At 40.2% G+C, this 15,279-nt stretch overlaps 2 protein-coding genes across 12 annotated transcripts in view; one reads left to right on the top strand and one right to left on the bottom strand.

Annotated features, from left to right (window-relative positions):
* The window catches only part of cadpsb (Ca2+-dependent activator protein for secretion b), a 73,168-nt gene extending 63,904 nt beyond the window's left edge, over nucleotides 1–9,264 (top strand). For all 11 annotated transcript variants that reach the window (XM_078794918.1, XM_078794924.1, XM_078794917.1 and 8 more), the window contains 8 exons: nucleotides 260–415; nucleotides 493–640; nucleotides 823–897; nucleotides 971–1,054; nucleotides 2,873–2,905; nucleotides 3,020–3,127; nucleotides 7,910–8,014; nucleotides 8,109–9,264. In XM_078794918.1, coding sequence (XP_078651044.1) covers nucleotides 260–415; nucleotides 493–640; nucleotides 823–897; nucleotides 971–1,054; nucleotides 2,873–2,905; nucleotides 3,020–3,127; nucleotides 7,910–8,014; nucleotides 8,109–8,285 — 886 coding nt within the window. In that variant the 3' untranslated portion in view covers nucleotides 8,286–9,264. The remainder of the gene's footprint in view (nucleotides 1–259; nucleotides 416–492; nucleotides 641–822; nucleotides 898–970; nucleotides 1,055–2,872; nucleotides 2,906–3,019; nucleotides 3,128–7,909; nucleotides 8,015–8,108) is intronic.
* A 1,207-nt stretch (nucleotides 9,265–10,471) lies between these two features.
* The window catches only part of ca16b (carbonic anhydrase XVI b), a 134,348-nt gene continuing 129,540 nt past the window's right edge, over nucleotides 10,472–15,279 (bottom strand). The window contains exons 23-29 of the mRNA XM_058090998.2: nucleotides 14,758–14,851; nucleotides 14,371–14,447; nucleotides 14,150–14,278; nucleotides 13,124–13,270; nucleotides 12,903–13,045; nucleotides 12,685–12,820; nucleotides 10,472–11,676 (exon numbers count right to left, since the gene is read on the bottom strand). Of these exons, the coding sequence (XP_057946981.2) occupies nucleotides 11,533–11,676; nucleotides 12,685–12,820; nucleotides 12,903–13,045; nucleotides 13,124–13,270; nucleotides 14,150–14,278; nucleotides 14,371–14,447; nucleotides 14,758–14,851 (870 nt within the window). The 3' untranslated portion in view covers nucleotides 10,472–11,532. The remainder of the gene's footprint in view (nucleotides 11,677–12,684; nucleotides 12,821–12,902; nucleotides 13,046–13,123; nucleotides 13,271–14,149; nucleotides 14,279–14,370; nucleotides 14,448–14,757; nucleotides 14,852–15,279) is intronic.

The following is a 15,279-nucleotide window of genomic DNA, read 5'->3' as shown; positions in this document are numbered from 1 at the left end:
AGCTGCAGTAACTTGAACCCGCATGCGGCCACCTGACATCCCCGATCAATAATCATACCAGAGAGCATGATTATTGATTGATTTGTTACCGTAAAAATCCCCGCTCCTCTCCACCCGTGCACTGAGTTGAACATGTATAGTCCAAAGTTCAAACGTGTTCTCAGGTGGAGAGGAGCAGCATCCCCAACACCCTTACCCCTGACCACGCCCACTTTCTGGTATGACCTTTGACCTGTGTGTGTGTTTGCTTCAATGGCAGCAACGGCTCCGGGACATCCGAGGACCTGTTCTGGAAGCTGGACGCCCTCCAGACCTTCATCAGGGACCTCCACTGGCCCGAGGATGAGTTTGCCAAACACCTGGAAAGCCGCATCAAGCTCATGTCCAGCAACATGATCGAGAACTGCGTCAAGCGGTGGGTGGCGCTTTGCGCTGACCGTCCCGTGTCCGGAAAGACAGCACGCTTAATTGGACGCTTTGTCTCCCGTGCAGCACGAGGATGGCGTTCGAGTCCAAACTGACAAAGAGCAGCAAGTCCACAGATTTCCGTATTTCTCCAACATTATGCACCATGTTCAACGTGATGGTGGACGCTAAGGACCAGTCTGCCAAACTGTGTGCAATGGAGATGGGCCAGGAGGTAAACACGTCATCTTATTCTTCAATCCTTTTAAATGTGACGTCTTACAGAGTGGCTCTTCGATCAAAAGTGGAGCAAATTCTTCTCACGTTTGGTTCTGTCCACACATAGTGTATTATTGTTAGAACATCATAAATAAAGTACTATTGCGTGATATTTATCATCAACTCTCAATTTTGCAGAAACAGTTCCACTCGCAAATCGATGAGCTGATTGAGGAAAGTGTGCGGGACATGATCCAGCTCCTGGTTGCCAAGGTGACAGGTCTCATGTTGCTCATGAGGAGATTCAACTGTTGGTTGATCATCCTTTCCACTTCCACCTTCCTAGTTTGTTGCCATCCTGGAGGGCGTCTTGGCTAAGATATCCAGATATGATGAAGGCACTCTCTTCTCCTCCTTCCTCTCCTTCACGGTGAGAGTCACTTTTTTTTTGTTACACTTGAAATTGTCGTGTTCAGTATCATGTTGAGCACGGTGTAACACCATTGTTACACGTAGTGCCATAACATGAAAGGACATCATTACACGAAATGGTGTAACATGAAACATTGTGACCTGAAATGCTGTACCAAGAAACGCTGCCACACGAAATGTTGCGACGCTGGCTGCTGTAACCTGAAATGTAACACGAAACGCTGCCACGCGAAACTTGAAATACTGTAACATGAAATGTCTCAGCGCAAAACATTGTTACACATAACATCATAACATGAAGTGCTGTAACATAGACGCCACATGAAACGGTGTAACATGAAACATTGGAACACAGAATGCCTCAGCAGGAAACACTGTTACACAAAAAAATAATTATTATAAAAACATGAAACACGGCGAGAAAAACATTACAAGACAAAGCGTAACACAAAAAGTAGTAACACGAAACATTGCAACACGAAACGTTTTCCACAGCATGAAAAACATTATAAAAAGAACTGTAACTATAACATGGAATGTTGTAACATGACATGTTATAACGTGAAATGTTGTAACATGAAATGTTGTAACATGAAATGTAACATTAAATGTAACATGAAATGTTGTAACATGAAATATTATAACATTAAATGTTGTAACATTAAATGTTATCTATAACATGAAATGTTGTAACATTAAATGTGACACGAAATGTTGTAACATGAAATGTTGTAACATGAAATGTTGTAACATGAAATGTTATAACGTGAAATGTAACATGAAATGTTGTAACATGAAATGTTATAACGTGAAATGTAACATGAAATGTTGTAACATGAAATGTTATAACGTGAAATGTTGTAACATGAAATGTTGTAACATGAAATGTAACATGAAATGTTGTAACATGAAATGTTATAACATGAAATGTAACATTAAATGTAACATGAAATGTTGTAACATGAAATATTATAACATTAAATGTAACATTAAATGTTATCTATAACATGAAATGTTGTAACATTAAATGTGACACGAAATGTTGTAACATGAAATGTTGTAACATGAAATGTTGTAACATGAAATGTTATAACGTGAAATGTAACATGAAATGTTGTAACATGAAATGTTATAACATGAAATGTAACATTAAATGTAACATGAAATTTTGTAACATGAAATATTATAACATTAAATGTATCATTAAATGTTATGACATGAAATGTTGTAACATTAAATGTAACACGAAATGTTGTAACATGAAATGTTGTAACACGAAATGTTGTAACATGAAATGTTATAACATGAAGTGTTGTAACATGAAATGTTATAACATGAAATGTTTTAACATGAAATGTTGTAACATGAAATGTTGTAACACGAAATGTTGTAACATGAAATGTTGTAACATGAAATGTTATAACATGAAATGTTGTAACATGAAATGTTATAACATGAAATGTTTTAACATGAAATGTTATAACATGAAATGTTGTAACATGAAATGTTGTAACACGAAATGTTGTAACATGAAATGTTGTAACATGAAATGTTATAACATGAAATGTTGTAACATGAAATGTTATAACATGAAATGTTGTAACATGAAATTCCACAGCAAACATTATAAAAAACATTTCAGAAGAACTTCAACTATAACATGGAATGTTGTAACATGAAACACTGTAACATGAAATGTTTTAACAAGAAACATGACACTAGCGTACCGCCTGTATATTCTCTGAAAGGAGGCCTACGTAATCCAAGAAAGCGTACGTTTTGAATGCATCTCTGCTTTGTTTGTTGTTGTTTTCAGGTGAAAGCAGCGTCCAAGTATGTGGACGTACCTGTAAGTGCCAGCCCGGCCACAATGTGCCAATATGTGACTTTGTGCCACTGATTCTTCCATGTTGCTTTGCGTTATGGAACAGTAAGTCAGCCAGCTGTGTGTTTGTTTTTGCAGAAACCCGGCATGGACGTGGCCGACGGCTACGTGACCTTTGTGCGCCACTCTCAGGATATGCTGCGTGATAAGGTCAATGAGGAGGTGTATATAGAAAGGTTATTTGATGTAAGTAAGATGCCGTCTCCTCCACTCCGGCAAGGGAGGGGGCCCTACAGAATGTGGCAAAACAACAGGGCAGAGAGGGATAAGTCCCATTTCATATTGCGAGACCAGGAAATGTGTTTGTGTCTGTCCTTACTGTCCTCTTCTTCTATCTATCAATCTCAATCTCAGCTGCTGCCCTCTGCATTCTGGTCTGCATTGCCACAGTGCTTTTGGGCCTTTGTCTGTTAAAAAAAACAACAACAAGTTTTATTTACAAAGAGTCCATAAAAGCATCCTCCAAAAAAAAAAAAAGGATTATATGAAGCAGTGCTCTCTGCTAAGAACGTACAGTAGCGACATCACATGCATGCACATCGCCCTTCACTTTATTCAACTACACATTCAAAAAACTTTACTTTGGCCTACTTTGGTTAGGTCGGGGGTGTCCAAAGTACGGGTGGGGGCCCCGGAAGTCATTTTGTACGCGGCCCTCGCTGTAAAAAGTTTGGACAGCCCTGTTTGAGGTGGGGTTTCATGCGTTGAGAGCACTGACTTAGCCAAAGATAATCCTGATGGGATACATTGACAGTAATGTGTCCCCCCCCCCCATGTGTGGTTCTCAACGACACATACTGCTGTGTTGTGTGTGCTTTCACGTCATTATTCCCAGACGCACATCTCTGCGGGTGCGTCGACGGCTTGGCCAGGAAGTGAGTCGGTCTGCACCCAGAAGTTTTTGTGCAGGAGCTAAATCAATCTATTATTTCGATTTCTTTTTTTTTTGTGTTCTCACTTTCTGGAGCGGCTCTGCTTTTGTGTGTGAGGAGGCCCACGCTCGGCCCCTCCCGTGTCTGTTCCTCACTTCCTCCTGGTGTCCTCTGTGTGGCCCCCAGAGCGCTCACAGTCATGTTCTCTTCTCTCTGGTGATTTCTTTATGGAGTTGATGCTGCTGCTTTCAAAGTGACTTTAGGATGTCCGTGTTTCTGTGGTTCTTTTTTTTTTTTTCTTTTGCTTCTCATCTGAATGCTTTTCCATCCATGGACTTTATGCATGCACGTGAACGCCACCCCCCCCCCCCCCCCCCCCCCTTTCGCTGTTGCACTGGCTCTACTCGATCTCTCTTATTTCAACCCTTTTGGTCTCTTCTGATTAACACCATTCCTGCTGCCTCCTCCAGTGGAAAAAAACCCCTGCAGTGGCTTCATTTATGGGACCCAAATCTGTTTGCTGAAAGCTATTTTTACAGCTGGCCCGACTGTGCACGTGAGCGTGTCTACACAAATTAGTATGAACGTAATCAATAGTCATAGTATGAATATATCACATAAGGCCACACTGAAAAAACACCAATTATACACATAACATAAAAAATATGCTTAGAATTCATACATTTAATATTAATATATGATATTGTAAGATTTATAATGTGTCAAAATGTTCATGCTCTTCACACCTGAAGAAAGTAACGTGTGGAAAAGGCACAGTAACTGTGGACCGCTAATAAACAAAAGAAACCAGGCTTGAAAATCTTAGTAATACAATAAATAAATATTATATGAATACAATAAATACCAATAATTAGGGTTGACAAATTCATTAATTACAACAAATTAAAAAAGTAAATAAAGTATTTGTTAAAATAAAAATACAATAAATAAATAAAATAATAAAAACAAAAAAAAAGAAAAAATACAAAAGGGAAAAAATATATATATTTTTCCTGGAATAAATGGCAATATTTGAAGAAGAAGAAAGTGTTCATATTATAATTCTAAGTCAGTTCACATTATTTATGAAAAATAAAAATACAATAAATAAATATTATATGAATAAAATAAATAGCAATAATTAGTGTTGAAAAATTCATTAATTTAAACAAATTTAAAAAGTAAATAAAATATTTATTAAAATAAAAATACAATAAATAAATAAATAATAAAAACAAACAATAAAGAAAAAATACAAAAGAGGAAAAATAATATTTTTATAATAATTTATAATTTATTTTTATATATAATTTATTATAATAATTTGCAATATTTGAAGAAGAAGAAAGTGGTAATATTATAATTGTAAGTCAATTCACATTGAACAGCAAGTGTAATAAATATAAATAAAAAAAAATTACATTCTTTGTCACGCTTGTTAATGTGACCAACATTTTAGCCAATCACACACTTGAAGAAAGTAATATGTAGAAAAGGCACACTAAGGCAACTGGGAAGGTGGATTGTGGACTGCTGGTAAATAAAAGAAACCAAGCGGGGACCAGCGCTTTAAGATCTCATCCCCATTAATGGTAATATGATGAGTAAATAAATAATAAGAATCATAAATAATAGTAAGGAAAGTCAATTGGTGTGGAATGACAATACATGTAAGAGAAAAATGACAATGATAAAAAAAGAATAATAATATATAATAAATAATAGTTAAAAAACATAAATAAAACCGCGTCCATATTAGGATTTAATCCCATGTAAGAAAGGAGCCATTTGCACCAGCAGAGCTGCTGTTAAAATAGCCCCCAAAAGCTGCAGCGTCCCTTTAAGTGCGGCCACTCCCCGGCTAAGAAAAAAAGCACACAAGTGAAAAAGTGGCACTTATCTCTGGTGTTGCATTGTTTTCTCACATTATGTTGGTTGGCATGTTTTTTTTGGAGTCAAATAATCTTCCTGTGTACATCTTCTAGCATGACCCTCTTCCTCCTCAGGCATTTTGCACATAGAGCAGTCTTCCTCAGCACGCACACACCTGCCAGGTCTGCATGCACTACTGCACGCTCGGCAAAGTGGACTGTGACGTGGACAGGCATCTATCTACATACTCGGACACCCTAACCCCCCCTCTCCCTTCCCCACCCCGAGTCCAAAGCCCTTCCATCCATGCAGCGTTTCTAAATTCAACTCTAACATTTGGAGGCCAAAGAACGGCTTCTTTTCTCGATCAAGGCTGCCTTCACTTCACACTTGGGGTTGCTTGGGGGGGTCTCGGCCCGCCTGCACGGGAACTTTAGTGCGGTCGCACGACGCCAGCAATGCCAGAGCCGCCCTTAACAGGCCGCAAGTGTCCGCAGCCAAAGCGCTGGCGGCGTTCTTCTCTTGTAACTTGACGTGCAAGACAACCGTGCTGCCTGGTGGCCGTTTTACTCGTCCCGATGAAAGTTTACAGCCGGTCAGTGAAGGCAGCATTTACATATGTCAGCGCACTCCCCCTTGATACCTTCTTTTGCAGCTCCTCACTCGGCTTCATTTGCACTTTTTCATCTGCAGATGCCAAACTTCTGCTGTGTGGCAAATGAATGGCGCATCCACTTCACGCTGTTAATGATGAAATATCTCCACCTTTTAGGCAATTCTTCCAAACTAAAGGCCCCGTTTCTTGATATGAGGGGTCCTCGGCCCCATGGGGGGGGCCGCAGGGGCGCGTCACTAGGTTCTGAGGACAGGGGGGGCTTAGCCTCCTGGATATAAATGAATGTATTAGACATTAGGAAATCCAAAAAACAAATAATGAACAAGAACCGGGATATATTATTATTATATTATTATATTATTATATTATTATATTATTATATTATTATATTATTATATTATTATATTATTATATTATTATATTATTATATTATTATATTATTATATTATTATATTATTATATTATAAATTTGCCTATTATTATTACTATCATCATTATTTTTCTTCTGATTATTACTACTACTCAAATTATTTAGGGGGGCTTAAGAACATTTTAAGGGGACTGAAGACCACCTAATATGGCCTAGTGACCTTGTGACGGCACTGGGGGGTGGGGGGTTATGATATACCGATAAAATAGCTCCCATTACCCATTTAATTAACGGGGACCTTTGATGCTTTTTCCACTTTTCTGACCTATAAATGAAGTTAGACTCTTATACTCTGCCTTTCCAAGTGTAAAAGACTTCATCAGTCTTTATTAGTGTCCTAACTGCGTTCATGTATTGTCTGTGTAGCATTATAGAGTGCGCATAAAGGGAGCGCACTCTACGTATAATGCCATTAAAACACTAGATGGAGTCCTTGCTGCAATAAAATAAAAGAGGAAAAGCTGCAGCACTCGTCGCTAGTGTCTGCTAAACATCTGCTAAATCTAACGATGGAAGGAACGCCGTATGCACCGCATGCTTCACTTGTTCAATTATAATATTTTATTTATGTATGCAAATAGGCTAACTTTTTGTAATATCATACCATATTACTATTACTTACTATTAATATTATTACTCTTAATATTTTGACTTGATACTAGTTCTGTTTTTATTTCACATTTTTAACACATTTGATTATTATTATTATTATTATTATTATATTATTATTATATGCAACTTATTTTATTATCCAACTTTTTTTCCTAAAAAAATATTTAATTCTTATAACTATAGTTGTAATTTATTTGAAATAGTGCAACTTAATTTTTCTAAATTACACTTTTACTCTCAAGAAATATATTTTTTTAAATTGTCTTGCCTCATGTGACAAATTAGGACTTTTTCCATTTCAGATATTATGTTTTTTTTATTACGATTACGATAAGATCATTCTAGTATTCCTTTTTAGTATGGTAATTATGACTTCATTCCTATTTTTTGTCGTATTTTCGTAATGGCGTTGACATAATAATAATAATAAAAATAATGATCTTACTATTAAAAATGTGTGGTGAAATAATCCCCCCCCCATTTTGTGGTGGTGAGGTTGAGGCTGGTGTTGCTAGCGTCCAGCACGTGTGCGTCCTTGCTGGAGAGTGTTGTGTTGTGTGTTGCAGCAATGGTACACGGCCACCATGAACCTGCTGGGCACGTGGCTCACCGAGCGCATGGACCAGCAGCTGCACGTGTACCAGCTCAAGATCCTCATCAGGATCACCAAGGTCGCGCTCCTCACACCTACCATGTGTCGCACGCGCCTGTCATGTACGCTGACATTATTTTTTTATTTATTTATTTTTTTCCCGCCTCCTGCAGAAAAAGTACCGCGACTTCCGTCTGCAGGGCGTCCTGGACTCCACGCTGAACAGCAAGATGTACGACACGGTACGCAACAGGCTCACGGTGGAGGAGGCCACCGCTTCCGTGAGGGAAGGAGGCATGCAAGGCATCTCCATGAAGGACAGCGACGAGGAAGACGAGGACGACGACTAGAAGCCACGCCCCCTTGCCCCTTAACCCTAAGACCCGCCCCTCTCTTAATCACATTTTGACTTTAGCCTGGTTAACCGATGCATGTATCAACTCCGATAGCCACTCTAGGACCTCTTTGTCAGCTCCACATGAAGGAACCATAAGAATAACAGTTAAAAAAAAAAGAATAGTTAAGAAAATATAAAAAAATAAGCATTGATTGGCAGATTAGCTGTGACGTCATCGTTCATTTGGACATCATTTATGTGTTACTAAGCAATATGGAAGAAGGTGTGCGTCCAATGCAAACTATGTAAGCTTCTTTGTCCGACTCATTCACGCGTGGGTGCGTTCGTGTGCGTTCGTGTGCGTGAGATCGCTCCTATTCGTCTCGGCTTTGGGGAAGCGACGGGAAACCCCTCAGTGTTTTGTTTGCGTCACCCGAAGTCACGCTTTGACCTTCGACCTCTCAGCACGAGGGCATTCTCGAGATGCAATATGCTCCGTTTTTTGATAACTGGGGGGAAGATTCTATTTTTCTTTTCTGACGTTTTGAAAAACGATGTCTCCAAACAGGTTCTATTTTAATTGAGTTGCACTTTTACAGAGGTTTAAAAAAAAGAAAAAAAAAAGGAGCGATAAGAGTTTTTTTTAAACAAGAAATAACGACAAAAAAAAAAAGAGAAAAAAAGTCGGTCTGTCTTTGTCGTGTGTGTAACCGTGTGGAATGACATGTCTGCCATTTGTTCCTAGTCCTGTATATACGATATAAATATATATATATAAATATTAAATGCTGTACATTGCATTCTGAGCCATCGCTGCATGCCTGTGGGTCACGACCCCTCCCACTTCCCACCCCACCCCTCCACCCCGACACTTTTTATGTTTTCTGTGTCAGTTAGCTGGTGGATTCATTCTTGCTTTTTTTCGTTTCTTTTTTCCTTCAGTTGTAATATGCAAGAGCTGTGGCACTCCAAATAAAAATTATTGTACATGTGCACAACGGGTGCGTTTATTTGCGACACCATCCATTCTTGGGACGACCGCTAAACCCACCTGGGAAAAAAAAAAAACATCGCAAATGTCAACGAGATCAATCGTTTGCCTTGAAATCAACTGGTCTAATCTTTTATGTTGATATTTTATGAGGACTACTGCTGATTCATTTTTCATTCTTTCCCATTCAAAGCATGCAGCAAAATCTTATTTTTAATACCTTAAAAAAATGATGATTTTTGCTGCATTTCCCAAAAAAAAAACTAATTGGAAATTGCAGGAGGTCAGTCTGACTCACGGCGTTACTTTACCAAGGATGCTAAACTCATCACACAGCAACTTAACACTGTAAAGTTCATTCATTTTCTACCGCTTTTTCCTCACAAGGGTTGCGGGGGTGCTGGAGCCTATCCCAGCTGTCTTCAGGCGAGAGGCGGGGTACACCCTGGACTGGTGGCCAGCCAATCACAGGGCACATATAGACAAACAACCATTCACACTCACATTCATACCTATGGACAATTTGGAGTCACCAATTAACCGAGCATGTTTTTGGAATGTGGGAGGAAACCGGAGTACCCGGAGAAAATAGTTTTGGGTTTATTCTAATATTATTATGCAACTTTTAGCCTAAAAATATTAGCTTTTTTTCTTGAAGCAAGAAAAAAATAGCAATAGGAAACTACAAGGCGGATAATTATAAGCAGCTGGTGAAAAACCCAAGTCCTAAAAAAACCCTTGGCTGCAATATGTCAGTTTAGCCTCAAAATATTAGCTTTTTTTCTTGTAGTAGCAAGAAAAAAAACAACAATAGGAAACTACAAGGGAGATAATTATAAGCAGCTGGTGGAAAATCTCCTAAGTCTTACAAAACCCTTGGCTGCAATATGTCACTTTTTGCATTCCCATCTAGATTTCTTTCCATTGAACTGAGAAGGAAGTGATGAGCACGGGGAAGAATTCCACCAGGAAGAAAAGATATCACGGAAAGTGGAATCCTTCTATGCTGGCTTACTACTGTTGGAATGTGGTAAGACGAGTCAAAAAGATACTGAATAAAGAGAACTTTGTTTTAATCATTAAATATCTTGACTACATTAGCTAACCAGCACAAATAAACGACACTGAGCCACCTTTCCCTCGGACGGAGATGGAAGTCCAAGAATGCGTAGACCGGAATAACAATGAAAGGTTAGAAAGCAGCACGATAAAGCATGGACCATTTAATGTTGGATATATTTAAGAAGGCTGAGTCACAGTAGACAACAATAGTGATCAACAGGAAAAAAAAGTGCCAAAGTGAAAAGAATTGTCCATCAACAAAAAAAACCCCCAAAGGACGAACAAATCATCCTTGTCATGACATTCAACCGATGCTAAAAGAACTCCAATAAAAAGATGTAGAATTCAGCCTTAAATGATGCTCAAAGAGGAGGAGAAGACGAGATCCTTTTTCCAAGAAAGAAGATGGTCACTAGTGAGCTTCTCTCTTGATCAAAGTGTCAAAAACATTTTTTTTTTTTTAATTCTAATTTCCACCGGAGACAAAACACAATTCACTTGGAATGTATTAAAAAAAGGCCAATTGGAGCGCTGACCTCAAACCAGTAAAAAGTACAACAGTTTCATGCACTTCTTAGCAATTTTCTATTATTTTTGATAGAATTGGAGAAAGTGACCTTTTTTTTTGTTGTTCTTTTTTTTTTTTTTTTGGATCCCTTTCACAATAAGAACAAAGCTGTGCAAACATGATCCAAGCCCACAGCACTAAAACAGCCAGTCCACACGCACTGTAGGCAAAGAGTGTTTGGCTAGTAAGGATATCATATAGATTGAGATATATATATATTTATATATATATATATAGATAGATATATATATATTACAAAAACAGTATAACAATAGAAATCCCTGTAAAAAGCAAGAAATGTTCACATTGGATGTTGTGTTTCCATGGCAACAAAAGAAGGCGACGTTGTCGTCAAGGTGACTTTGGAACGGGATAGCCGGCCATCGTGCCGCCGTCCGATGTGGCGGTCCGAGTGGAAGGTCGGTTCAAGGAGTGCAAAGTGGACACGTTTCCTTCCGTCACGTCAGCACGCCGCAACTGATAAAAAGGGCCCAAAAACATAAATATCCAAAAAAGTCCGTATAAAAAGTCCTTGAATCAATAGTCTGGCAAAAAAGGCCTCGAGGAGGAGTTGAGGTGGGCGGAGGAAGGGGGGGTGGGGGGGAAAAGTGGCCGGAGTGGACCCCCTAGTTTAAGTCCTCAAACCAGCGACTCCATGCTCTCTGCGGGGTCGCACTCGGGGTCCGCCATCACCGCCACCCCGTTAGTGTCCGTGTGCATCGGGCCGCACTCGCCGTTAGCCAGCAGGCTCAGCATGGCTTTGTAAAGGTACTGGTACTCATCCTGCAAAACATCACAATAATAATAATCATAATAATAAAACATAAAATAAAAAAATAAAATAAATACAAAATTAATAATAATTATTATTAATCATAATTAATTATAATAATACATCACACTTACATGGTGCACATATTACACCACTCACAGTACAATCCACTCAAGCTAAGTCTAGTACTGTGGAATGAAAGAGGAGGACATTTAAAACACTTAAATACAAACTAACACTTCAACGCCCTCTGGTGGACAAAGTGTGTAACTGACACAAGCCGAACACGAAGGAGTCCACCTAAAACTACAAAACAGCACATTAAAGGAAATCTCATTTATCATAAAGAATTATATTCAGTATTTATTGGCCAGTACTTGTGGTAAAACGAGTATCTTGCCATAAAACTGTGTGTACTGTACTGTTTGTCCATTCAGACTTACCGTAGTGTTTTTGTTTACCTTTTGTCTACTGTGGTTTATGTAGTACTCTTTTCTCCACTAAACCTGCTGCGATATGTATGTAAGTATGTATGTAAGTATGTATGTAAATAATTAGCATTGAAATACTTTGTGTTTTGGGCTGAATCCTTGTGCTAATCATCAGTTCGCCTGTGATTGGTGATTTGTTTATACAACTTCCTGTATTATGTTAACTTAAGGATGGTCTAATATATAATTAAAATAATATAAATATCTAATATATAAATTAGGGGTTTATGATGGTCGGACTGAAAAACATTAAAAAAAGCTCAAATGAGGTGAGATTACCCGTACTGTGCGGGTGAGTAAATCAAGCGCTCCTGCCCATGATGGTGTTGTGCTATATAAAAAAAGGTTAGCCAGAGACCTCCATGGAGTCACACCAGCTGCTCGGAGTGTGTACCCGAATATAGTGCACCTCGCTGGGCCACAGCAGGTGGCTCCTCCCCCTCTATGGTTCTGGTTCTCCTGACTGCGGTGACGTGGTGGTCGTAATGTTGTGATATTTGATTAGGACAAAAGCGAACCAAGTCTTACGATGTCCGTGAAGACCCCCGGCCTCATGAGGTTGATCATCTTGGCCACCTGATAGATGTCCACCACGCCCTCGTTCTCCAGCTGCTGTGACAGCGTAGTGAGAGCACACAGCGTCCCTGCCGACACCGCTCCGTACCTGCCAGGACGCGTTCAAGTCTCTTAGATTACGTCTGATGTATTTACGGCAGCATGACGGCGGACAACCAGGAGTAACGTACTCGTCATGCACGATGGTGGGGCCGTCTCGTGTCATGGCCTCCTCCTTGATGACCCTGATGAGCTCGAAGGCGCTGCTGAGTGGAGAGTCAGGGTTGGGCCACTTGGGGCACTGGAAGTGTCTCACCTCCAGCACGTAGTCGTCCTGACACAGACGCACACACATGGGACATCATGAGGGACGTGGGACGGCAGCGGGACAGGAGGGCGGCTCTGCCGGTACCTGCGTGGCTTCCAGGATGAAGTCGTGGATGATGATCTGCTCCTCGTTGGAGAGGCACAGCCTGTCCTTGCTGATGAGTGTGACGGTGAAGGCGATGCAGTTCATGGCCTCTTCCCGACTCGGCCAGTAGACAAACTCATCCTCCGCCTGCAGGGAAATCAACAAAAACGTGTGTGTGTGTGTGTGTGTGTGTGTATGTGTGTGTGGACAAGTTGAGTTTGCTGATGTTGCCTGTTTTTTTTTTTTTTTTGCAGTAAAAAGACGATTGATCGACCACCTAAAACAGGGGTGTCAAACACGCGGCCCGCGGGCCAAATGTGGTCCGCAGGACACTAGTTTGAGGCCCCCGCCTTGATATGAAAGTTTAATGTTAGTTTGATATGGATGCTGTATGGTATCATGTACCCAGGAAAAAATTATTACGTTTGATTAATGTTCATGTTAAATAACTGTTAATAGTTATCCTCCCTATCCGTGTGGAAGTGGTAAGTTTTTGGCTATTTTAAGTTTAAAGGAAATAACTTGTTATTATATTTATTTATTACTGATTGATTGATTTTCTTTATTCTTGATTTGTTTATTTATTTTTCATCTTATTTTGTGTAGAAAAATAAAAATTATGATATTTGAGAACAGTGGAATGTTTTATCAGAGCTTTTATTGTAGAAAATTGGAACCAAAGCACTGAAAAAGTTTGTATATTTTTTTGTTTTTAATAAATGCGTTTTTTTTTTTTTTTGGAAAACCTGATGCGGCCCAGCCTTGCCCAGATCCTAGCTCCAGTGGCCCCCAGGTAAATTGAGTTTGAGACCCCTTACCTAAAAGATGCTCATGAGCCTGAGCACATACCGAGTCCTGAAACGGCGTTTTTAATTAATTTACGTAACAAAAAAAAGGAGGAGGTTGCCTACAGCCACCTGGCATTTATGAGCTTTTATGGAACCCTCAACTTTTGACACACCGGATGAGGTTCCACGGACTTAACTAGGCGGCTAAACGAGGCGTTCCCGTTCCCGCCGTGCTTACCAGGCCCTGGTTGTCAGGCAGCATGACGATAATTTGTGCGTTGTGGTCCCAAATCATCCTCCAAAAGTCAGTGGTGGTGTGGGGCAAAGGATGCTGGGTAATGATGAACTCGTTACTCCTGTAGTAACCCTGAGGAGACAAAAGAGGAGCCGTGTCCGGCGGTCAATCAGGCCGGGTCGGAGCGCGGTCGGATGTGGGGGGGGGGGGCAGTGAGAGCGTACCATGATGTAGGAGGCGTTGATGTAATCGGTTCCTTTCATCCCGGGCAGAGTGGTGAGCCCCACCCTCGCTCGCTCGGCTGTAGAGGGAGAAAAACACTCGAGTCAGGAGGACCCGGGCGGCCGCTGTAATCACGCCGGCTGATAACACACACGTTCATTACCATTGCTCACTGTTGCCATAGCAACAACAACCTGCATTTCCCCTGACAGGGTGCCGAGAATGCATAGAAAAGATGAACTTATGGGATTATGGAAATACAATCTAATTTTGGATTGTGCATTGTCTTTAATAATGCATGGCCCGCATACTAAAACGACTAAGACTTTTTTTTTTTTTAAATTTATGTCAGACATTTTTTTTAATGACGCTTTCAACAGGACACTCACATGGAACCACCGAGGAGTTGCGGTTCTTCTCCTTGTTGCAGTCTTTGTGAGCACTGAAACACTCCACGAAGCGAGTGTTGCATTGAGTCAGCAGCTGGCGACACAGAAAGGGGGGGTGGGGGGTCGTAGGGGGGGGAGGAGGGTGGTAAGGTCAGTCACTTGGAATTAGAATCCAACATACAACAAGTGGAAGGAGATGCTAACTAAACTAACCTAGTAGCCTAAACCACAGAGGACAGGGCGATAATTGAAGACATTTCGAAAACTCCTCCGTACTCGAACTCGTTCATTCATTCATTCATTCATTTTCTACTGCTTTTTCCTCACTCAATCTATGTCTGTTGAATTGTGAATAAGGTCCGACAGGTGCCAATCATGAACTATGGATGCTAAACTCATCACACAGCAACTTAACACTGTAAAGTTCATTCATTTTCTACCGCTTATCCTCATACCTTTACGGTATTTGAACTATTTTCTCCCACAGGAAATACATCCGTTCCAGGGTCACACTATCCGATC

This window comes from Doryrhamphus excisus, linkage group LG11 (assembly GCF_037039965.1).
Source record: "Doryrhamphus excisus strain RoL-2023G ecotype Guam linkage group LG11, RoL_Dexc_Guam_v1.1, whole genome shotgun sequence".
NCBI lineage: Eukaryota > Metazoa > Chordata > Actinopteri > Syngnathiformes > Syngnathidae > Doryrhamphus > Doryrhamphus excisus.
Note: the sequence above shows the minus strand (reverse complement) of the source record. Positions and strands in the feature narration are given on the sequence as shown.